Below are 24,389 nucleotides of genomic sequence, written 5' to 3'. Positions count from 1 at the left end.
ACTTGTTCCTTTTGCAACAGATCTGAGTGCCCTTGCCGTGCTTAGCGACCCGGGACTGCCGCCGGAGCCCCCGGCGCCGCCAGCTCCACAGTGCCGCCTTCCCGCAGCGCCTCGGGGGGCGGGCGCACGAGAGCGACGCCGCGGCGGCCCAATCCCCGTGGGGCACCGGCCGCGGCGGCCCAATCGTGGGAGAGTGGGGCGGGACCGTGACGGCGGGGCCGCGGCGGGGCGGGCGGGCTGAGTCACGGCCGGCGGGCGGAGCCGACCGACCCGCTGCGACCGCCGGGGAAGCATCTGCCGCCCGCGCCTCCGGAGCTGGCCGAGACCCCCCCGGGGCCGCGGAGGAGCGCCGCGCAGCGAGCGTCGCGAGTGTCACTCGCCGCAGGAAGTATGCTTATCTCGATTGGCTTTAAAATCGGGCTCGAGTCTCCCGGGCGGGCAGGCGTATTTGGTGGAATTCAGCGGGATTTCCCTCCGGGCCCGGCCGAGCGCCGCCTGGCCCCCCCTGGCGGCGGCCGCGTCCCTGCGCGCCCTCCGCGCCCCCGCCCCGGCCAGGACTGTCACCCTACGAGGTCCGACCTGCCCGCCTGGCGGGAAGCCTCGGCGTGGGGTGAGTTTTGAAAACCCCCCTCCGACTGGGAGCTGCTTTATAGAAGGCTCGCTCCCCTCGTCCTCTGTTAAAAAGCATCAGCCTAACAGTTGCGTAACTACTGTGTCCCATGGGGAACTACATTGTTTACCTTATGAAACCCAGCTGGAATGCAGTGTAGGAGCTGTAGTGTCGCCCTTGGCTGACCGAGATGGGTGAGAATTGGGGAAGGCTATTGCCAAGAATCAAAGGAGATTGAGTCCTAATTTGCCCTGCCCTTACAGATGGAAGGTGTGACCGTCTCAGATCTCTGGGTCCAGCGAAGTGAAGTCAAAAGGAATCTTCTGCTGCTATTTCTGTTCTGTAATTTGCTTATGTTCACGTCCTTATCTTTTGCAAATCTAGCCTCTGGGATAAGAATGCCAGGCGTTACCCTCTGGTTTCTGTTTCTGTAGAATTCAGCTACGTACCCAAGCGGTATGAAGGTTCGATTTGTTGAACCCGCCATTCTTCTTAGTGCCTTTGCTGTCTCTTTGATCTCTCCGCTGACCACGCAGTATGTGTATAGGAGAATATGGAAAGAAACAACCAACTACAGCTTTGCACCTGATAGCAATATTTCTGAGTGTCAAAAAAACAAAAGCAACCCGATCTATGCAGCCCAGGAGGTAAGAAATTAAAATGTGCCTAAAATGTAATCCAAAGCGAATGTCAAATGGGTTTTACGTGTAAGAAGACGTTCATTGGCCATTGGCTTCCCAAGAGTGACCATCAGACTCCTAAATCCCAAACCAAATGACCTTTACTCGGTTTTTAGCTCATCTTTAATTTTTCTCTGTTTTTTTTTTTCTTTTCTTTTACACAAGGTCTCTGACTCATCATGTTCCTGCCCCAGCCTCCCAAGTAGCTGATATTGCTGTGCCAGGCAATCTTCCCCGTTTTAAAATCCCCTTCTTGCCTGTTGAGGTGGTGTATACCGGCAATCCCAGCTATTCAGGAGGCTGAAGCAGGAGGATTGAAAGCTCAAGGCCAGCCTGTGCAAGTAGAAAGACTCTGTCTCAAAATACAAAACAAAAAAGGGCTGGTGACATAACTCAGTGGTAGAGCATCCTTAGGTTCAACCCGCAGTATGTGGGGGGAGAACCTCATGTGGCACTTGTTCATCCCAGCATAGTCTCATGTCCTCTCTGTTTATCCTCTTTCTTTGTCTGAAAAAAAAAAAGTCTAAACAGCGGGCCAGATCCTGCTGGAATGAGCTACTTGATAGACAGGGGTGGGTGAGATGAGGCACGTCTGCCTCTCTGTGGTCCCTCTCCTAGCTCCCTTCCACAGTACATGCATGTCTCCTCTCTCAGGGACTCTAGAAAGTGCCTATCCCTGCAGACTGTGAGCAAGGTGTGTCACCGGCCAGAGGCGAAGCAGCATTCGACACTTGACATTGGTGGTGGTAGAAAATCATCCTTGCCTCCCCCCCCCCCCAGCTGCTCCGTGTGAGGGCCTGTGGAGGGGGGAGGACTCATTTTACTCCCGGGACATTGATCATGTTTAGCTGGATATTCTAAGGCCTTTCCTTCTCCCCTTTACTTTCTATTTACTTATAACTGGAGATAACCCACCAATCTCCTGGTCCCTAAGTCAGTTTTGATGAAAGTCTCCTGATGTCCGAATGCAAGGGAGAGTTGGGCATGGTGGCGCACATCGGTAATCCCAGTACTTGGGAGGCTGGGACAGGAGGATCAAAGGTTTGAGGCCAGCCTCAGCAACTTAGGGAGACCCTCAACAACCTAGCAAGACCCTGTTTCAAAATAAAAAAATAAAAGAACTGGGGATGTAGTTTAGAGGTAGAATGCCCCTGGGTTCAATTCTCAGTACCATACACACACACATACCCCAAAAAAAAAAAAAAAAAAAATCCAGGGCAGCAGCATCCAATTTTGGCAATGTTTTTTCCTACAATGCCTCAAACCCCAACTTCACTTAGAAACTTGGAGCTCTTCCTATCACAGGTATTTGGAGATGATATAGTTGTTGGCACTGCTTTCCTGGCCATAGAGAAAAAGAGTTTAACAAAATCCAGTCTCCTCCCCCGGCTCTGAGAGTCTCCTGTGATGGGAGATGAGCCTGAGGTCAGGAAGTGACCCAGGGTCCCAGAGGGACGGCTCTCGCCCTTCCCAGGGTGCTCCCCGAAGCTGGCTAGAGCCTGGCCCAGCTTACTCATTTACTCATGAGTAAGCCTGGGACCTTACTCATTTCCCTGGTAGAAGTTTTCTTGGAATTGCTATATTGTGGGCAGCCAGAAGACAGTGAAGTAAGGCCAGGGACACAGATGAGCCAAGGGGTTCATTTCCCTTTGAGGATGTCTCATTATTGTTCTTATGAGCCAGAAGGCGCCACAGGCTGGTCAGTTCTGTTAGGTTCTGTGCTTCCTTTACCTGGCCCCTGGGAGCAGATCTCCTTGTTCCCAAGAGGAGGGCGTGAGGGAGAGCACTTGAGCCTCTGCTCACCCAGGGGGGCAGGCCTTGGTCCAGCCCCCATGGTAGCCTCTGCCAGCGAGCAAGTGATAGATGAGAGGTACTCACTCGCACCTCTGGCCTGGCCCGGTGGTCTCATTTAGAAGACATGGGCCACTTTCAAGATGATCTTTTTTTCTCCTCCTCCTCCTCCTCCTCCTCCTCCTCCTCCTCCTTCTTCTTCTTCTTCTTCTTCTTCTACTTTTGGTGGTACTGGGATGAAACCCTTCTACCTCCAGGCTACACTCCCAGACCTATTTGTTTTTATATTTTATTTGGAAACAGGATCTCTTAAGCCAGCGAGGCTGGCTTTGAACCTGCGCAATCCTCCTGTCTCCACCTCCCAAGCGCAGGGATTATAAGCGTGCGCCACCACACCTGGCTCAAGCTGATCTTTCTTATACATTTTTTTCATTGGAATTTACTCAAGAGAACATACTGCCATAGAGCCCTCTCTTGATGTTGGTGCTTTCCTGCCTCTGCTGCCTTTCCTCAGAGTGGGGAACTAGAAACCCGCCTCCCGTACTCTGCCATTTCTGCCCACCATGGCAGGGATGGGGAGTGGGGCCTACTCGTCATGTACACAGGAACATTTCTGGGAAGGAGGCACCTCCACCTGCGGCACCACCTTCTGCCCCTTCTCCTCAGGATCCTGACCCTGCTCTGCTCCTCAGAGCACACACATCCCAGAGCTGACACCACCAGGTGGGCTCTGCTCTAACACCACCAGGTGGGCTCTGGCCACTTGCCTTCCAAAGGAGTTTAGGAATTTGTGGGATATTCTTGAAACCTCAAAAAGAAGAGATGTCCTGGCACAGGGTGAGTCCCTAAGAAAACCAGATCAGTGATTTTTTTTTTTCAGCACAAAATTTTCCCTTTCTGTCCTTCCCCAAAAGATTTATTGTGTGAGAGGACTCCTTACTACTATGCCATATTTATTTATCCTTTCTATAACACACATACACACACAGCTGAATATTAAAAATGCAAGATACTGCTGACTGTGGTGGTGCACATCTGTAATCCCAGAACTTGGGAAGTTGCGGGTTCAAGGCCAGCCTCAGCAATTTAGCAAGATCTTGTTTTAATATAAAAAATAAAAAGGTCTGGGGGTATAGCTCAGAGTTAGAATGCCTCTGGGTTCAATCTCTAGTACCAAAAGTATGCAAGATACTATTATGAATTTTAGGGTATAAACAGAAAGTTCACTGTGTTCTCGAACTTCTATTATAAATTCTGAAAGTCTTTATGAATAAAAGTCTTTGTGTGCATGTGTGCATGCGTGCGTGCATGCGTGTGTGTGTGTGTGTGTGTGTGTGTGTGTGTGTGTTATTGCTGAGGATAGAACCCAGAAGTATTCTAATTCCAGGCTACAACACCCAGCCCTGTTTTATTTTTCATTTGGAAATAGAGTCTCCCTAAGTTCCTGAGCCTGGCTTTGAACCTGGGATCCTCCTGTCTCAGCCTCCCAAATACTGGGATGACAAGTATGTTCTACCATGCCTGGCTAAAAGTCCCTTTTTAACCCGTTTTGTATTAATACGCATGCACACATACATACATATATATATATTTACACATTCATAGAGAAAACTTGACATTGATTTAAGCTATTTTTTAAAATACTCAAGTTTTCTGAGTCCTGTGACTAGAAGGTACACCTACGTAATTCTCTTCAGCAATAAAGTTAATCTCGAAAGGATCCTTAATAAAATGTCAAGGCGGTGGCAGGGAGACTCTTGGCTAAGGAGAGATGAGATAAAGAGTCCTGAGCGTGTCCGTTGACTTTAGTGAATGGAGAAATGTTTAGCCCCCTTACCACTCCTTCTTTCCCTTGTTAAATGATTCATGTTGATGGAGTAAATTGGCAATTGGAGTTTTTCTTTTTGGACAGCTTTTAAGGTAGGAACTCTGCCCATCAAAGTGGCACACACTTGTAATCCCAGTACTTGGGAGACTGAGACAGGTTCGAGGCCAGCCTCAGTAACTAAGTGAAACCCGCAGCAATTTAGTGAGTCCTGCTTCAAAAGAATAAATAAAGGCTGGGGGAGAGGAGTGTAGCTCGGAAGTAGAATGCCCCTGAGCTCAATCCCCAGTACCAAAAAAAAAAAAAAAAAAAAATGGGGTACAGGAGAAACTCAACAGATCATGAAGTCATTTTTGCTCGGGAATTTGTTTATAAGCCTTTTAATATTGAACACAATCCCTTGTTACCAGCAGACTTTTACTTAAAAAAAAAAAAAAAGAAATGGAGTATCTTCTATTCAATTAGAATTAACTTATATACTTTACCCTATGAAGTTATGACTTCTTTAAATTTATTTGCCCTAATTTATCCCTGTCTCAGTACACTGTCATTCTGTTTAATCTTGGTTAGGAAATAGCATTTTTTAAACTTCTCCTATCTACCCTTATATAATATATAACTGTAACTCTCCAGCATTTAAAAAGACACATCCACGCAATTTTTATTATGTTTCAACTCTGACTTTTCATTGAGTTTGTCCTAGTTAAAAAAAAATCTATATTTTAAAACCTAGATCACAGACGAGGAAGGAGGTGGTCTGTATGCAAGATTGGGTTAGGAGTGGTAACAGAAATGAGGAGACAGCGCAGGAGGAGGAACCACAAAGTAGAACATCTGGTTGAGATTGGAAGATAATGTTTCATTTATTTGTTCATTATTTATTTATTCATAAACATTTATTTTTGATAGCTTCTATATCTATAGGAAATACAAAGATATGCCCTAACCTAGTAAAAACTAAACAGGTGAAATTCATCGGGCACTGGCAAGGTGCCGGGGCCTTGTACAAAGCACCGTATGTTTAAGTTTGACCCTCCCAACAGCCAACCTATCAACTGGAGACTGTCATTCCCACTTGTCAGATAAGGAAGCATCAAGGGTATGTGGTCAGCTAGGGAGTTACAGGGCTCTATTACTTGACTGTTCATTCAATATCTAGTAATTGCTGGCCCTGTGCCGGGCACTGTCTTTAGAGGTCAGGCTCTAATAGAGAAGAGAATATTTGATATTTTTTGTAATTCATGAATCCTTTGGACTTCTTTCTAGATAGAACATAAATAAATCTCTCGTTTTTAGTGAGCAAAGTTTCTCATTGTAAAAAATGGTACATTGTATATTACATTTGGGAAATTCAGAGAAATGGCAAGCAGGAATTGATTTTATATCACTCCAATTTTTTTTCATCAAAAGATTAGTCTAGTGACTGTCTTGGCTGCCAGACTCTGCGTGTGTGTGTGTGTGTGTGTGTGTGTGTGTGTGTGTGTGTGTGTGTGTCTGTCCTCTCTGTTTTCAGGAGTTGAGTTTTTTAGTTCATGTCAGGCTATCATCTTTAGTCAGTGTGAGCCTCTTCTTTGGGATTTACCTTCTTTTAAGTTTCTGTTTAGCACATAAAGGAACACATTTCCCAGTGGTCTATTTGTGGAGACACAGGTAAAAAGGACAACTGAGTTGGAGTATGCCTGTAATCCCATACTTGGGAAGTTGAGGCAGGAAGATCGCAGTTTCGAGGCTAGCCTCAGCAACTTAGTGAGACTCTCAGCACCCTAGCGAGACCCTGTTTCCAAACAAAAAATAAAAAAGGCTATGGTATAGCTGGGAGGTCAGATGTCCCTGGTTCTGTTGCTTGTCCAGCACCATGTTAAGCAAGAATGGCAAGGCTGTCCTTCTTGTTTTACAACAGTAGCCATGACCTCTCAGTGCAAACTGTTTACAAAAGGAAAAAAGAATAACACTATGGCCAGTACCAGAATCCCCATGATGTACAGGCCTTCCGTGTAAGACAGACATACATTTTTCTTTTTCCGGATTCAAGTGCCCACCCTGGCAAGTACTTGAATACCATGACTGAGTGTGGATGACCGTGTGACCTTTTGAAGCCTGCCTTGTGAACTGGATGAACATTTAAATTGTCTCAGAACTCCCCAGGTGCCAGAGATTCCCCACCTATGATCTGCTGACGACTTCAAGAAAAGTATGCACCATGTTATTCTTACTCGCACTGTGTAAACCTCTGCAAAACCACTGTCTTCTTTTAATTTCTTTGCAGGAAGTTCAGAAAAAAGCATCTCTTTTTAGCCTGCAGATGGAAATGAGTGGGTTGGTTCCTGGCCTGGTGTCAACGTTCATGCTCTTGTCTAGTAGCGACCAACACGGACGGAAGCTCCCAATGGTTTTATGTTCTGCTGGTACCCTGGTCACCAGCATTTGGCTCTATTTGCTTTCTTATTTTGCCTTTCCTTTCCAGCTTTTGATTGCATCCACCTTCCTCGGTGCATTCTGTGGCAACTACACCACATTTTGGGGAGCTTGCTTTGCCTATATAGTCGATCAGTGTAAAGAAGCCAAACAGATAACTATTCGAATAGCTACCACGGACTTTCTGTTTGGAGTCGTTACCACACTGACGGGACTGTCGTCTGGCTATTTTATTCGAGAGCTGGGTTTTGTGTGGTCGTTTTTAATTGTTGCTATTGTTAATACTGTTAACTTGATCTATATTATATTTTTCCTTGATGAGCCAATGAAAGAGTCTTCATCTCAGAACGTTACTATGTCATGCTGTGAAGGCTTGAAAGCCCTATTTTATCGAACTTACATGCTTTTTAAAGATGCTTCCGGTCAGCGACGGCTTTTGCTCTATTTGCTCATTTTTACGATGGTCACTTATTTTACCGTGCTTCTTGGCGTTTCCCCAATTTTCACCCTCTATGAGCTGGGTCCTCCGCTCTGCTGGAATGAAGTGTTTATAGGTTATGGCTCAGCCTTGGATAGTATCTCTTTTTTGACTAGTTTCCTAGGGATATGGCTTTTTTCTTATTGCATGGAAGATATTTATATTGCCTTCATTGGAATTTTTACCACCATGGCGGGAATGGTGATGGCGGCTTTTGCTAGAACTACACTGATGATGTTTTTAGGTGAGTTACAAACATAGCCTTGGAACTGTGTATTTGATTTTATGTAAAATCAATGTCTGTTAGCAGAAAGCCTTTAGTATAAAGTTCCCTTTATATTACTCACTGAATAACCATAATCTTCCAAATTTGCATTTGCCAAAAAATTGTTTCAAGGGCCATTCGTCATAAAAATCAGTTCCTCAATATAGCTTTCACCAAAGTAAACATTTCTTAAAATGCTGCTAAGAAGGTGACTTTCCACAAAAATATACTTAGGACAGTTATACAAAGTACACTCAAAAGTTGTATAAGAAAAATTCACATTCTTTGAATATATTTTTAAATTCCCTTTTTTAAGAGCATTCTGATATTTGTCTTTTTCCTTTTATTTTAAAAATACTGGATGAGCTCCAGAAAATTAATTTCACCATTCAGTAATAGAGTAGAAACCTGAATAAAAAGTACTGTTATAAACTTTCCACAAAATCAGACATCCCATAATTTGCTTCCAAGGAGATGAGGGAAGCAAGAAGAACTTGGGGTTTGCTCTGCTGGACCCATCCCCATCAGCGCCAGGAAGAGCGGCTCCCAGACCCTTTTCAAGAAGAAAATTCTGGAATGCAGGCCAATCTACCTGCAAAACAGTCATTTCATGAACTGACTCGTAATGAATTACTGTTTTGCAAACTGGACCATTTATTTGACTACATACCTCAAAACCTTTTTTTAGAGGCTGAATGTGATCTTGTACTGAAAAGGGTTATGGAACTTGGGGCTTTGGCAAAGGTTCAGTTTAGTCTTTTCTCTGATAAAGGTGTTAACTCCCTACTACTTAGCAGAAAAGCAATGTGGCCAAACACTTAATTTCTACCTGTGCCACGAAGTGACCGTGGCAAGTGACTTACCTCCCCTGAGCCCTTGTTCTCTCGTTTGTAGAGTGGGCCAGTAGCTCCTCACTCACAGGGTTATAGTGAATGTTGGATCGCTCTAGAGCCCTGAGCGCAAAGCAATATTACTATGCAGTACATGCTAGATTTCCTCACAGCTTCCCTGAGAACCGCCAAGGCCTGTAAGTTAACATGTGAAGACACTGAAACCCTTCAGTGATCTACACTGTGTATTGTGTTACTATTTCTTGACAAAATTGAAAACTCTTCTACTGTTAAGGATCATAATTTATGAAGTTATTCATGAAGTTATTCAGCCACTGGGATGATCTGCTAAGATAAGAAGCCTGTTCAAGGCCGGGCGTGGTGGCGCACGCTTGTAATCCCCGCGCTTGGGAGGCAGAGACAGGAGGATTGCGCAGGTTCGAAGCCAGCCACGCGCTGGCTTAGGAGACCCTGTTTCCAAATAAAAATGTAAAAATAGGTCTGGGAGTGTAGCCCGGAGGTAGAAGGGCTTCCAGGAACCCCAGCACCACCAAAAAAAAAAAAAAAAAAAAAGAAGCCTGTTCACCAAGAAACAAACCTGTACATGAAGGAATGCAGACACTAAGAATGCCAAGTCTGAAGAAGCAAGAACACAACAAAAACAAAACCAAGACAAAAATCTATCAGCAATCACTCTCATGAAATCAGTTCCAACATCATTAGAAAAGGAGGCAGCTCAGTCTCAACCAGCAGATTGCTTAGATCTGGATTTCGTTCTTAGTACTGGAATAAGAATTCTAGAGTCAAGTAACCTTTGGCCCAGCATGGTGGCACACACCTGTAATCCCAGGATTTAGGACGCCGAGACAGGAGGATCACGGGTTCAAGACTGGCCTCAGCAATTTAGTGAGACCCTGTTTCAAAAACAAAAAAAATATTTTTAAAGGGCTGGGGATATCATTTGGGTAGTACTGGGTTCAATCCTCAGTACTACAAAAATAAAATAACCTTCAACTGCTCTGCCCAGAGACTCTGTGTGTGTGCGTGCGTGCATGCATGCGCGCGCGCGCGCGTGTGTGTGTGTGTGTGTGTGTGTGTGTGTGTGTGTTTTACTAGGGACTGGAAATGAGCTTGCTAGGTTGATGAGGGTCTCACCACTTGCTTCTTGCTGAGGCTCTTCAAACCTGCTATCCTCCCGTCTCAGCATCCCAGGTATAGGGATTGCAGGCATGCACCACTGCACTTGGGTCGATAGACTGTTTTAATCCACCAGATAGAACTCTGTAGTTAATTCATTCGGTCTTTAGACACAAGAAGCTAGAAAGCTTGAAGGAAACGCGGTGTGTGGCCAGAGCGTGCACCTGCCGCCGGCCCTCTTGCTCTGCCCTGGCCGTGTGTGCTTATTTACCCACGTTTCTCTCCCAGTCAGGGGGCCGTTGCTTTTCATTATTATGCCACTCTCTGTTCTGCGGTCCTTGTTGTCAAAAGTGGTTCGTCCTACTGAACAAGGTAGGCTGAATTTGTTTAAGAAATATAATGAATGTCTTAGCTTGAGTCTGTGTACAATCAATCTTTGATGCTTTGGAATATGCACCAACACCTTTGCTTCCCGCCTTCCTTTTGAATGAGTGGTAAGCTCTGTTAGGAAGAGGCTTACACTCCAGCCAGGAGCCAGGAGAAGGTCTGAGAATTCTACATTTGTGTCTGGCCTTTCGGGCCATTACAGAGGCGTGTTTCTCATAGTAGGAGACACAGCATCTTTTATAATTAATGGTTCATTAACTAGCTTTATGAGTTTTTTTTTCTTATCTTTTTGCATGTTCTGGGGATAGAACCCAGGGGCACTCTACCTCTGAGCTATACCCCCAGACTTTTTTATGTATTTATTTTTAAATTCTCAGGTAGGGTCTCCCCAAGTTGTTCAGGCTGGCCTTGAACTTGTGATCCTCCTGCCTCAGGTTCACAAGTGGCTGGGCTCACAGTGGTGCATCTGATGCCAGATTTATGAATTTTAAATACAGTTTTCCCTTGATATCTAAGAAGGGTTGTTTATAAAACCCTTTTCAGCCGGGCGTGGTGGCGCACGCTTGTAATCCCTGCGCTTGGGAGGCAGAGACAGGAGGATCGCACGGGTTCGAAGCCAGCCTTGCTGGCTTAAGAGACCCTGTTTCCAATTAAAAAAATATAAAAATAGGTCTGGGAGTGTAGCCCGGAGGTAGAAGGGTTCCATCCCTAGTACCACCAAAAAATAAAATAAAACCCTTTTCAAATACCAAAATCAATAGGTGCTCAAACCCCTTATAGAAAATGGTATAGTATTTGCATGTAAAACCCATGCACTCCCTCCTGCATGTTAAATAATCTCCAGATAACTTATGATACCTAATACCATGTCAATGCTGTGTAAGTAGTTTTTATAATTATCGTTTAGGGCATAATGATGAGAAGAAATGACCACATATGTAGTGCAGCATGACTATCATAGGCCTACCCATACTTTTCATCTCTGGTTGGTTGACTCGTTGGATATGGAGTACCTGGATATGGAGGTCTGACTATACTTCTTAGGGGATATATGTAGGCCTCAAGTTATATTCTTACTCAGGACCTGAATCAGGTTCATAGGAGGAAAGAGGATCCCACTCCTCTGGCTCAAATCCAGAGACTTCCAGCAAGGGCAGCATAGAGTAGGGGGAGCCGCCAGGGGGCTGCCTTAATAAGGAAGGAACAGAGAAGAAACACCATAATCTTGTCCTCCTTCCTTCCTGTGACCCAGCAGGATGGGAAGTTGGACCAGCCTCCCCAGCACAGGTCAGGGCTTAGGGGACCAGATGGACAAAGGGAATGGCAGAGAATCCCCAGCCAGAAAGAAGAGAATAGTTAAATTCCTAATCAGAACTAGTAGGTGTGAGCATATCTTTGCTTATATTTGATTTTATTTATAAATCTTTTAAAAATCATACTATTAAATATAATAGCATTTAAGCTGAGTATGGTAGTACACACACACACACACACACACACACACACACACACACACACACATATATAATTTAAAAGTGTTTAACTTACATTTGGGGAGGGACTTTCTGTCCTTCATGATTTTTTTAAAAAATGGCCATATTTGTGAAAGTACTTTATAATAGTCAGAGGAAGAGTACTGGGGATATAGCTCAGTGGTAGAGTGCTTGCCTAGCATGTGTGAGGCCCTGGGTTCAATTCCCAGTACTGGAAAAAAAAATAATAATAATAGGAAAGGAAATATTACAGAGGCCCTCAGATGCTTCTCGCTATCTCTGTTATCTAAAATAACAAGGGCAAAGGGCAGAGGGTGTAGCTCAGTGATAGAACATATAGTTAATATACCTTAGAACCTGGGTTCAATCCTCAGCAGAGGAAGGGAGAAAGGGAAGGAGGGAAGAAGGAAGGAAGGAAACAAAATTTTGTTAATTGTTTAAAAATCCCTGTACTATATACAGATATAAAATGCATAGCTTCATTCATCTTGGACTATCTTCCTTTGGGACCATTCATGAATTCCTTGTAATTATAAATTGGAACACAAATAAAACAGACTTGACCTTTGAGTTCTATTGAATTGAAATAAAAAGGAAGATAAACTCCATTGCATTTATTAAATCTTGCTTATCTCTGTAGCCACTAAATAAGTTTGAATGCTCAGAGAAGTTCGGCAACAGGCAAACCTCCTTCATAATGCAATATTTGCAAAACAGATGTTACTGTGTCTGAGCTGTTTCCCATCAAGAATGGATTAACACCCTTATATAATAGAACTTGTTTTGTGCACTCTATCCTCCATAGCACAGAACTATTTCTGGCTGTAACAAGAGAATACAAGGAAAAGAAAATAATATTGTAGTCAGGTGAGTAGGAGTCCTTGCTTTTAATTAGTGGATTATCATAAACCATGGATGCAGTAAGTCTACATGCTCAATGATGATTGATGAGTGAGGTCTAGAATTAAGCTTTTATTTATGTGTTTGACAAACATTTATTAAATGTCTACCATACACCAGGACAGCAGGGCCCCGGGGACATCACAGCAACTGACGCAGACGCACACTTGACATTGGCATAGTTTTCATTGTGTCCAATCAAGACACACAAATAACCACACAATATTTTGCAGAGATAAACTTATACTTTGGAATGCATGTCCTATCAGTTGATGAAAAATTTGAAGCACTGTATAAACATATATATAATAGAATGGAAAGGTTTAAGTTGAAAAAAATCAATATATGTTCTCAAAGACTAAGACCCTGGGGAAAATTAGAATATAGACATGTAAACTATAATCTAGTTGTGCAAAGTAATAGTCAAGCTCCACCTCTCCTTCCTATCAGTTTAAGAAAATACCATGTTCATGATTTGCACTGTCAAAAAGTACAGTTTTGTATCATGGAAAAGCAAACTTGGTGAATGAGTTGAGCAGGCATGGTGGCTTAATGATAAAATCTGCAGAAAGAAGAAATCACCTGGGAATGTAAAGTCAGGGGCCCTGACTGAACATGGTCACAGAATCTTATACCTTGTGATGGAATCTAGGGCAGAGCAAGAAGAGCTTGTCAAGTTGGCCAGCCTGCCTTTTGGAAGTTCAACTCCTCTAGCCACAACTAAAACTTGGTTAAATAATGTCCATTTCTCTCTGATGGCAAGCTCTGAGCACCCAGGTAGTCATTGCATGCTTCTTAAACAGTGTACCTTCTTAAATCAGAACCCAGAGGTTTGGGGTTTCCAACATCTATCACACCAAAAGTCCGAGGAAAGTTATTTGTCTTGGTTCTTCATCTGAAAACTGCATTTCTGACTTCTTGGGAATTTTGAGGAGACAGTTTTGATGCACCAAGCAGGGCTCACATGTTTGGTGTTTTCAGTGAATAATGATTTTCTCCATTACTTTGTGTCTTTTGTAATTGTCTTTTGTTTATTCCCCATACCCCTACCCCAAACAGGTACCCTGTTTGCCTGCCTGGCTTTCTTAGAAACACTTGGTAGAGTCATTGCAAGTTCCTCCTTTACTGCAATTTATTCAGCCATTGTTGCTTGGTATCCAGGCTTCGTTTTTCTACTGTCTGCTGGTCTGTTTCTCATTCCAGTGATCAGTCTGTGGTATGTAATTATTTTTAACCATTCTATCAAAAAGCGGATGGATTAGACGAATTTCCTAAATTCACCAGTAAAATTACATAGGTGTATTAAAATTTTGCCTCTGAATATACCAAATATATATATTTCTTTCTTTTTTCTTTTGGTACTACGGATTGAACCAAGGGCATTCACCTCTAAGCTATACCTCTAGACCTTTTTAATTTTTCATTTTGAAATGGGGTTTTGCTAAGTTGTTGAGATTCCCATTCAGTTGCTGAGGCTGGTCTTGAACCTACAATCCTCCTACCTCAGCTTCCCAAGAACTGGGATTATAGGCATGCACCACCACGCCCAGCCAGATGTGCTTTTCTCAAGAACTTTTGGATGTGAAGACACCTGCCAGTAATTTGGGAGACTTAGGAAGAAGGAAATGATGCCACAGCTGGCCAAACAGGGAAAAGGAATGACTGGGTCAGAGTCCCCAAGAAGCAGTCCCTGTCTCTTTAAATAGAAATAACCAATTACGTTAGCATCTAAAAATAGAGATGTATATATCAAACTATGATTTCTCTAGCATTTAATACCCCAATGGTCAAAATTTTGCTGTAACAAGATTTATTTTAATATGAGTTCTTGGCTAAAAGCAGGGACTGGGAGAATACACCAAATACTGAGTGTAAAAAAAGAGAGAATGTTGTGCTTTGTACTTATTTGAATGTTCACATTTGAAAAGGGAGGCACTGAACCAGCCTCAGCTACTTAGTGAGACCCTGTTTCAAAATAGAGAATAAAAAATAGGGCAGGGGATGTAGCTTGGAGGTCAAATTAACCTGGGTTCCATCCCCAGACCTGCCAAAAAAAAGAAAAAAGAATAAAAAATAGAGCATAGGGTGTAGCTCAAAGGTCGAATGCCTCTGGGTTCCATCCCCAAACCTGCCCCCCCAAAAAAAATTACATGCTGTTTTTTTTGTTTTTTGAGGGTTTTTTGTTTGTTTATTGGTACTAGGGATGGAACCAGGGGCATTCTACCTCATAACTACACCCCCAGCTCTATTTTTTTATTTTGAAACAAGGTCTCACTGAATTATGGAGGGCCTCGCTATGTAGCTGAGGCTGGCTGGAACTGCAATCCTCCTGTTTCAGCCTCCCAAGTACTGGGATTACAAGCGTGCGCCACCACACCTGGTTTACATGCTGTTTTAATTATTTCCAAAGTCCTTGTTTCCTAGATTTGGTTCAGATTTTGAACAGAAACTTCAGTAATATCTTTAGTTGTATGTATATTATGGGGACTCCATAGAGGAGACAGCAGGACCGTTGGGCCAGCTCAGGGGTCTGGAAGAGAACAAACTCCTGTGGACTTTTTGTTGGTTTCAGATGAAGTGCATAATGAGTCAGTTGGATTCAAAATGCCAGGATGCTCCTGCTATACGTATTTTACATAATTTACTAGACGACACATCACCGTGGAAATGTCGGGCGCAGGTTACTTCTGTGTGCATCGCCTCTGTCCTCATCTCACGATGTCTCTTGCCTCTGCAGGGTGGTCAAGTGCAAGGGTCAGAGTGAGGAAGGCAATGAAGCGCTCCTCGTACAGGAAGAGCCCAGTGAGGGTGCTGCAGACAGATGATCGTGAATGGCAGTGCACGCAAAGCATACCGTGACTTCTAAAGAAAATGAGCTAGCTCCACGGCCAGGGCTCCATCAACAGTCAATTACACAGCCTTCCTTCCCTCTAGACTGAACACAGAAACAGCGCCTGGCTCTCTCCAGTCCTGTGCACTATGAGAACTACGTGCTTATCATGCCATTTATTTCCAATATAGTGAAGAACAAATCTGCAAAACACGTCTCACTTATGGACTTAAAGAAGAAATTGAAATTAAGGAATAGAAAAAGGGATTAAGACACTTCAAAAGTGATAATTTTATTGACATTCTAGTCTTTCGGGCTGAAACTCTTGAAGGAGAGAAATCTTTATGTCAGTTTCTTCATTTGTCCTTCAAAGGTCAAAATGAGTTTCTGACCTTTCTCAGGTATTTTGAAGACTCAATGAAAAATTTTTGTTGAAGCCGGGCGTGGTGGCGCACGCTTGTAATCCCCACGCTTGGGAGGCAGAGACAGGAGGATCGCGCAGGTTCGAAGCCAGCTCCGTGCGCTGGCTTAGGAGACCCTGTTTACAAATAAAAATATGTAAAAATAGGTCTGGGAGTGTAGCTCAGAGGTAGAAGGGCTTCCAGGTACCCCAGTACCACCAAAAAAAAAAAATTGTTGAATAACTCACCGATATCAAAATAATAAGTTCCAACTATTTACAATATAATTTTGCCTGTCCTTGGGCTTTTTTTTTTTTTTTTTTTTTTTGGTGGTGGTACTGGGGTTCCTGGAAGCCCTTCTACCTCCGGGCTACACTCCCAGACCTATTTTATATTTTTTTATTTGGAAACAGGGTCTCTTAAGCCAGCGCGGCTGGCTTGGAACCAGCGCGATCCTCCTGTCTCCGCCTCCCAAGCGCAGGGATTACAAGTGTGCACCACCACGCCCGGCTTGGGCTTTGTTTTGTAGAGCCCATCTAGGCACTATTGATAGTCAAAGCTTTTAATAATACAAAATCCTTAAAAGAGAAGCACTTTAAAAATACATATTTTTCACTTTTTCTAAGATATTTTACCAGTGATAAGCATAATAATATTTTTATATGTTGCAAGGGTAGTTAGGGAAAACTAAGATTACAAATAATATTGTTGTGAAGACATTTAAGAACTGAGCAGATAGCTCATTGTGGTAAAACATAACTAATATTATAATTGTAGTCTCAGTATTCGTTCCTCATACCAGTAGGAGGATGCGCACATTCCATAAACCCCGCTGAGGATTCTACCTCTGATCTTGCTCCCCCACCTCTTGTTCATCCTCCCCACTGCACTGAGAAGGGCATTTCTAAAACACAGATCTTGCACTCTATAAAGTGGAATCCTTCAGGAGCTGTCACCACGGGAAAATGACCAAACAAGCAAGCTCTCGCGTTTGTGAACCCTCCCTGGCCCACTTCAGACTGAAACAACCACCAGGGGTCTGTCCTCCTTTGTCCATCTGGAAACACCACATTCTCTCAAGACTCCATGTCTTACTTACTGATTCATCCGCCCTGCTTCCTACTTCACATCCAAACGCTCTTGTCTCATCCAAAACATCACTTCCCCTGCGCAGTCAGTGTTCTTGATATCCATCACCAATCCCCAGTCCCCATCACCCTTTGTACAGACAGTACCTCCATCCTGGCCTTTCCATCATCTCGTAATTATTTGTTTACCTTATGAGACAACCATCTCCTTGAGGACTGGGATACTCTTTGATTATTCATTGTATACAAAATAAATGTTTCTGGTGCTAAACAAGATGTGGGCAAATTTGTACTTGTATTTGTAAAGATCATTTAAAGCTATATGTTTGATGCCTTATGAGGGTAGCCTTAGTCATTCAGCCAGCCTTGCAAAAAAAATTTTTAATAAATAGGCTAGCCTATATACTTTTTCAATCAATTTATAGCATTTTCATAGGTCCTTCAATATTTTCTGTTCTGTAAGTTACCATGTATAACAACAAATGCCTTGAGGTTCTACTAGATGGTTAACTTCTTCATAATCTCCTAAAAGCAGATGCAGTTTTCTGTTTGGTAGTATTGCTTGACTAGTGAATCGATTGCTTGACTAGTGAACAGCACTTATATTTTAATAGGCCACAAATCTTAATTTCTAAGACTATTCTTTTTACGTTTAACTAATGTCTTCTGGGCTAAAGGCTCATATAAATAACTGAAGGAGTATCAGATTGATTGGTTTTTGTTTTCTACTATTTGATGCTCTTTCTAAATCAAAAGAAAAATACTTTATTATTTTATTTCTTAATGGCCCTGTAAAATAGATCCCCATTTCTTTTAATTTTACAGATGAGGATGGCAAGTCTCAGGGAGGTTTGGCTTGACCATGGTCATTTGGCTACCACCCTGAAATAGCATCAAATATGAATGGACTAGACACCCCTGAGGTTCTTCATAGCTAGAGCATGCACATAAAATCATAAACTCAAAAGCAAGGATCATACCATGTGTGGCATGAAGTGCTACTCAGAGCATGTCAGCGACTCTGAGAAACTAAATGGCCTACAATTACTAAGGTTAGACAAAATGATCTCTAAAGTTCCTTCTAGCTCAATGTTCATGACTGTACACATCTGAATTGAAGAGGGCACCGATGGTATTGTTTAATACAGTTAAATGATTAATAGATGGTTTCTCAGTTGAGCAAAATCTCTGAGATGTAGTAAGTTTTTTAAGGGACAGGATTGAGGTGACCAAGGGTATAAATACTGCATGAATAAGCATAGCCATCTCCAAAATGTGTGTTATAAGAGGCCATTACTTAGCATGATGCTACAGAGATGGGAAATGTACTTAAGATACAAACAAAAAAGCCATCATCTGAGCCAGACATGGGGGTACCTGCCTGTAATTCTAGCACTTGGGAGGCTGAAGCAGGAGGATCACAGGTTTGAAGCCAGTCTCAGTAGCATAATGAGACTCTCAGCAACCTAGTGAGACTGTTTCATAAGGACTGGGGGTGTAACTCAGAGGTACAATGTACCTGGGCCCAATCACCAGTAACAGCAACAAAAGAACCCATCATTTAATCTCTATAATGTAACCTGTTAATATGAAGAAAGAAAATTAAGGAAGGATTGATATTTACGGAGTACAGATTTTAAAAACCAAAGAGTAAGGATATTTTCTTTTTTTACCCAGCAGTGTACAAAAGGGGTTAGATATACTGTGTGCTAGAAAGAGTACTTTAATCACTAGAGGCATATTTCTGTTCCTTAAAGGATCATTTAAATCCTGCACCACAGAGTCAAACGTCCACATCCTCTCTCTGTACCCATGCAGTAGTCTCCCAGATCTTCAGTTTTGCTCTCCATGGTTTTAGTTATCTGTGGTCAACCAAGGTTCAAAAATATTAATATATATCTTGACTCTTCAAAAAGAAAAGAGACTGCACTCATACAACTTTTAATAGTATATTATTATGATTGTTCTATTAGTTGTTAATCTTTTACTTTGCCTAGTTTATAAGTTAAATTTTATAATAGGTATGTGTGTGTAAGAAAGGCATAGAATATACAGTGTTAGGCACTCTTTGCAATTTTAAACATTCTTGAAGTCCTGGAACATATCCCCATGGTTATTCACGGGGGACTACTGCCATCAGTAAATAGTCTTGTATTTTGGATGATTAACTCACTCAATATCCAAAAATCTCAATAATAAGTATAGGGTGCCCTTGGCTCATTATTCTTGCAAAGAAATACCTGCATATCAACCACCTGAGGAATTAAAAAAGAAAAAAATCTCTGGCTTCATTTCCTGGAGATTTGAATTCGGTAGGTGAGTGCTTATTCAGCCCCATTTGCACATCAGACTAATGGCGGGGGGGGGGGTAGAGAGGGAAAGAGAGGTGGTAGAATAAATACAAAGCTTTATTCTGGACCAATAGTTCTCAACCTACCAAGTCAGATCATGTGGGGAGCATCCAAAACTAACATCCTGGTCTCAATTAAATCAGAATGTCTAGGGCTGAGGTCTAGATATCATTGTGTTTTAAATATTCTTCAGGTGATTCCATTATGTGGTCAGGGTTGAGAAGCTTCAGGTCAGGGGTCAGAAATCCTTCTATAAAGTGCCAGACAGTAGACATTTTAAGCTCTATGGGCCATAAAGTCTGTCATGCTACTTAACTGCGTTGTAACACAAAGCAACTAAAGACTATACATTAATAAATGTGCATAACTAACCTTACTATTAAATGGTCCTGTGTTTGCCTGTAAAAGCAGCTAGATTTCCTACCTAGAGTCCCTGTGGAACATCTCTCAGTCAGGTAACTCATCCTCCAGTGTCTCTGGAGTCTTGTTCCCTCTAATGCCAACTGCCAACATTCAGAGACCTTCATTGAAAGTGAAGCATGAGGGCATTACTAAATGACATTAGAGGGTCACAGCTTTGGTCAAAAACTGAAAAGTAAGTTGAGGAAGCAATCAGGAACCAAAGGCACTCCACAGACGGAAGAGCAAAAACCACAGCAATACTCATGCAACGTGATGACATACCTCCCGGGCTCCTTCCTGCCTTTGCTCAGAAAGCCCAGGCCCAGGAAGAAGCAGGGATGAATAGGTCATAGGCCTCCTTCTGCCCCTGGGCCCTGCAGAAGGAGGCCAACATGCCCTCTTGGGATCCTCGAGAGCAAGGCAGGGCACTTTATCACCAAAGGCCACACACAGTGAGGCTTCACTCAATATCCCTTTGGAATTCAGGGTGCTCTTAGGAAATAAGGGTGCACCCCGACTGCCAAAAAAGACGAATGAGTTCTGCAAAGCGGAAGGTGAAGTAGAGGGTAATGGAGCCTTGGTGGCTTACCTGGCCAGGTAAACCCTGGAGGTATTCAGGTTTTATTTAATTAAGGGAAGAGAAAACTTCTTAAGCCAAGCCCTATGCCTAAAATGCTCATTTGGTCTATGACCCTTTATTCTTTGTGGAAAACAAGCAAACAAAATAAAATTCTGAATAACAGGCACCCTTCATAATGATACTGATAACAATAACAAAATAATTGGCCCCTGTTGCAGAATATAATAGCCCAATTGTTGTTATAATTACAAATTTTATGTTTGAAAATTGCTTTAAATAATATTTCCCCTGCCTTTCTTTTTTTTTTTTTTTTTTTTTGGTGGTACTGGGGTTCCTGGAAGCCCTTCTATCTCCGGGCTACACTCCCATACCTATTTTTACATTTTTACTTGGAAACAGGGTCTCCTAAGCCAGCGCGCGTGGCTGGCTTCAAACCTGCGCGATCCTCCTGTCTCTGCCTCCCAAGCGCGGGGATTACAAGCATGTGCCACCACGCCCGGCTCCCCTGCCTTTCTACATTGACTTTACCCCTAGGTAAACAAACAGTAGGTAATAGGAAGTTTCTTTTAAGGAAGTATTTCATAAAAATGAAGAAATGAGATTTAAAATCACCATTTTGCAACCCACTATAAATAAATAGATCTACGCATTGTATGGCCATAGCTACCAGTATCACAAAAAGAAAACAATTAAGCATTATGTACCTTATGGAGGAGAACACCTCCTATGAAGTGACCTTTCCAAAAATAATAAACCTGAATCTATAGATTCAACTAGCAACGTATAGGAAATACAGAAGAATGTCTGTATTTCCCATTGCATCACAAAGATGCAGACAGCAAAAATCTAGATTGTAGAAACTTCTATAAACAAACAACTTGGTTTCTTCAACAAGTAGCAATAAAGACAGAGATAGAGGTGGAACCTACAAGAGACAGTTGGCACAAAACCCAGTCATAGTGTATGTATATTATGTGCATCCTAATTCAAACATACTTGTTTGACCATAAGAAATTTGAACATTGGGTTTTTAATTGTAAGAACCTACTGTTCATTTAGATATAGTATTGTGGTTATGTTACACTGAAATATTTACTCACAAAAAAGATGTCTAGCATTTTTTTTCAAAATAACTTTGAAGGGGAAATGGGTGAGAAATGTAGATGAAATACGATGGGCCATGAGTCTACAATGGAAGCTAGATGATGGGGACATAGGATTATAATGTATTTTCTTACCTACTTTTGGATAGTTGAAAATTTCCATATTAGAAGTTTTTTAAAAGCCAGGCATGAAGCACTCACTGATGTTCCTAGCACTTGGGATTGAGACAGGAGGATTGTAGGTTCAAGATCAGCCTCAGCAATTTAGTGAGACTCTCAGCAATCTAGCAAAACCACTTCAAAACAACAAAAAAATTTGTGTGTGTGTGTGTGTGTGTGTGTGTGTGTGTGTGTGTGTGTGTGTGTGTGTTTTACTGGGGATGGAACCCAGGGGCATTCTACTGCCAAGATAAACCTCCAGCCTATTTTATTCATTGAGGCAAGGTCTCACTAAGTTGTGGGGGGCCTCACAAATTGCTAAGGTTGGCTGTAAACCTGTGATCCTCCTGTCTCAGACTCCCAAGTACTGGGATTACAAGCATGTGCAACTATGCCTACCTTTAAAAAAAATTTTTTTTAAGGGGTTGAGGGTAGAGCCAGAGGTAGAATGCCTCTGGGTTCAACCTGCAGTACCATAAAAAGAGAAATTTAAAAAGAACATGTACACGTCCTGTGCCTTATCAGTTTCCTGTCCTGTGTAAACTTTCCATATGACAGTGTCTTTGAAGCTACCTGTGGAATGGCGCCGGCACCATGGCCTGCTGCCCTCACCTCCATGGTCTCGCAGCTTGCTCCTGTGATCTGGCAGGACAGCAGCAGAGGTAAGACCAGGAGTTGTTCTCCTTGTGGCCAACACCTATGATAACTATAACTACATATCTCAGTGACATTCAATGTCCTGTGAAATAACATCAATTAATAATGCTTTCTTTTTAAATGAAAGGTCTAACTACTCATCCAAATGATTATGTAAGTTAGAGCATCAGAAACGTTTTGATAGTATTAGCTTTCAAAATAGTAAGAATCCATAAGGATAGTTCAGAGAGAGGAAAAAGAAATGTGGGGAAACTTTGCTTTACAAAAATGTGTCAGTCAATAAAAGTAGAAAAATAATAAAATGTGATTTCATGGCCCTCTTTTGAACCCCATGACCCTATGACTAATGATTCAGGAACAAATTTCTCATGGATGCTAAAACCTGTTGTCAGAGCGCATGGTGAAAAGGATGCGCACAGTCTCCAATTTACTTCTTAGCATATTTACTGGCTGCAAAAGAAAAACTGTGTTTATATTGGAGAGCTCTGGCAGCCCTCACCCGTTAACTAAGTGATCAAACTTACCATCACCAACTGGGACACCTGACTTTCTGTGACTCTTGATGAGAGGCAACAAGTACTTATTGTCACCTTTTTGGACTTCTTGCCAAAAAATGTTTATCTTGAATCTAAGATAATCTTGAGAAAATAAGACAATATGTTAACAGTTGGTTAATATCCATGAAGATTAATTGGATGTTCTTTGTATTTTTCTTTCAGGATTTCTCTTAAGAAAAACTAATTTTTACAAGATTTCTATATAGTACAGAAAATAAACAAAAAGGGTGATGTAAATCTTGGTTAAAATTAAATCATCCCTCTGAAAATAAGTGTAGCCAAAGTTACAGCAAAATCCCACCCACTCTTCCACTGGCCCAATGCCACACCCTCAATGTGACCTCTATTTTGCCACACTAATAAACAATATAGCTCCTTTTCCTGTCTCCACTAGGTCATGACACCGAAAAGAAGCCAAAAGACAGAGTACAGCTGACAAAGCACGTCCACAAGCTCAGAAATAAGTTCAAGATCTGGAAGCAAAGTCTAAACTTTCATAACTTGATTTTCATCTCTAAAGAAAAAAGCTATAATGTTCTCTGCACCTTTTTAATCTAGAGAAAAAAAGGACCTATGGAAATTCTGTTTGAAAAAACTAATAATATGTTCTCATTTCTGAATATTTAAGGATCTATTATAAAGTACAGGTTCTTAATTGAACATTTACTATACATAAAGGAACCTGAATTTAAATTTTGAAATCATGAACGAGTCTAAATAAGTATCACAGCATTTTTTTTTTTTTTAGTTTTGCTCTAAAACAGCAAGTCAAATTTCTTTGAATATATATTTTCATGAATATGGGGGAAAAAACTTATCCAAGTGTAGACTCCAGTTAAAGATTATATGCCTTCTTTCATAAGTACTCAAATGGTTGAGATCATCTGCATTCTTAAGTGTCTACAAAGGAATAATCAAATGCAGGACAGCACCTTCATTTGCCTGTCCCGTTAAATTCCACCCTTTGTCCTGTAGCAAAGGGTGAAATCAATGAAAAGTAGTTAGCCTATTATTTTTGTAGCACAGAGGTGAAGAGGTATGTTTGGTGAGAACCATGCCATGGTGTGCCAGAAAGACCTGAATTATATGCCAAACCCACGCTTCCAGATGCTAAAGGCTAACAATTACTTTGTTCTCACGTATATTGAGTGAATATGGCATTAGGTTGCACTGCCATTAGGTGTATTTATCACTTTAATGTTAATACAATTTGATCAAGCACTGACAGTGTAATAAGAGGTTGGAGCTTTCAGTCCCACCTGCCCTACTACCCACCCTCCAGGAAAAGGATGGGGGCTGGGCTGAGTTGATCAGTCATGACTACGTAGGAAGCCTCCGTAACAATCCCTGAAAGACGGGTTCAGAACTCCCTGGTTTGTGGACACGGGGAAGGTGTCACTCCTGGGGTGGGAAGGGAGCTCCAAGCCTCTTCCCACTTACCTCGTTCTAT

General features: G+C 42.2%; 1 protein-coding gene across 1 annotated transcript; it reads left to right on the top strand.

Moving 5' to 3' along the window:
- Positions 1-1,068: 1,068 nt before the first annotated feature.
- Positions 1,069-15,636, top strand: SLC46A3 (solute carrier family 46 member 3; the record flags this gene model as incomplete). Its single annotated transcript, XM_080689433.1, has 5 exons — positions 1,069-1,257; positions 7,173-8,043; positions 10,320-10,403; positions 13,871-14,027; positions 15,549-15,636. The coding sequence occupies 5 exons, from the start codon at positions 1,069-1,071 to the stop codon at positions 15,634-15,636; spliced, it is 1,389 nt and encodes a 462-aa protein (XP_080545559.1).
- Positions 15,637-24,389: the final 8,753 nt, after the last annotated feature.

This window comes from Muscardinus avellanarius, assembly GCF_963383645.1.
Source record: "Muscardinus avellanarius genome assembly, chromosome: 2".
Lineage (NCBI taxonomy): Eukaryota > Metazoa > Chordata > Mammalia > Rodentia > Gliridae > Muscardinus > Muscardinus avellanarius.
This window is presented reverse-complemented; position numbering and strand designations above follow the sequence as displayed.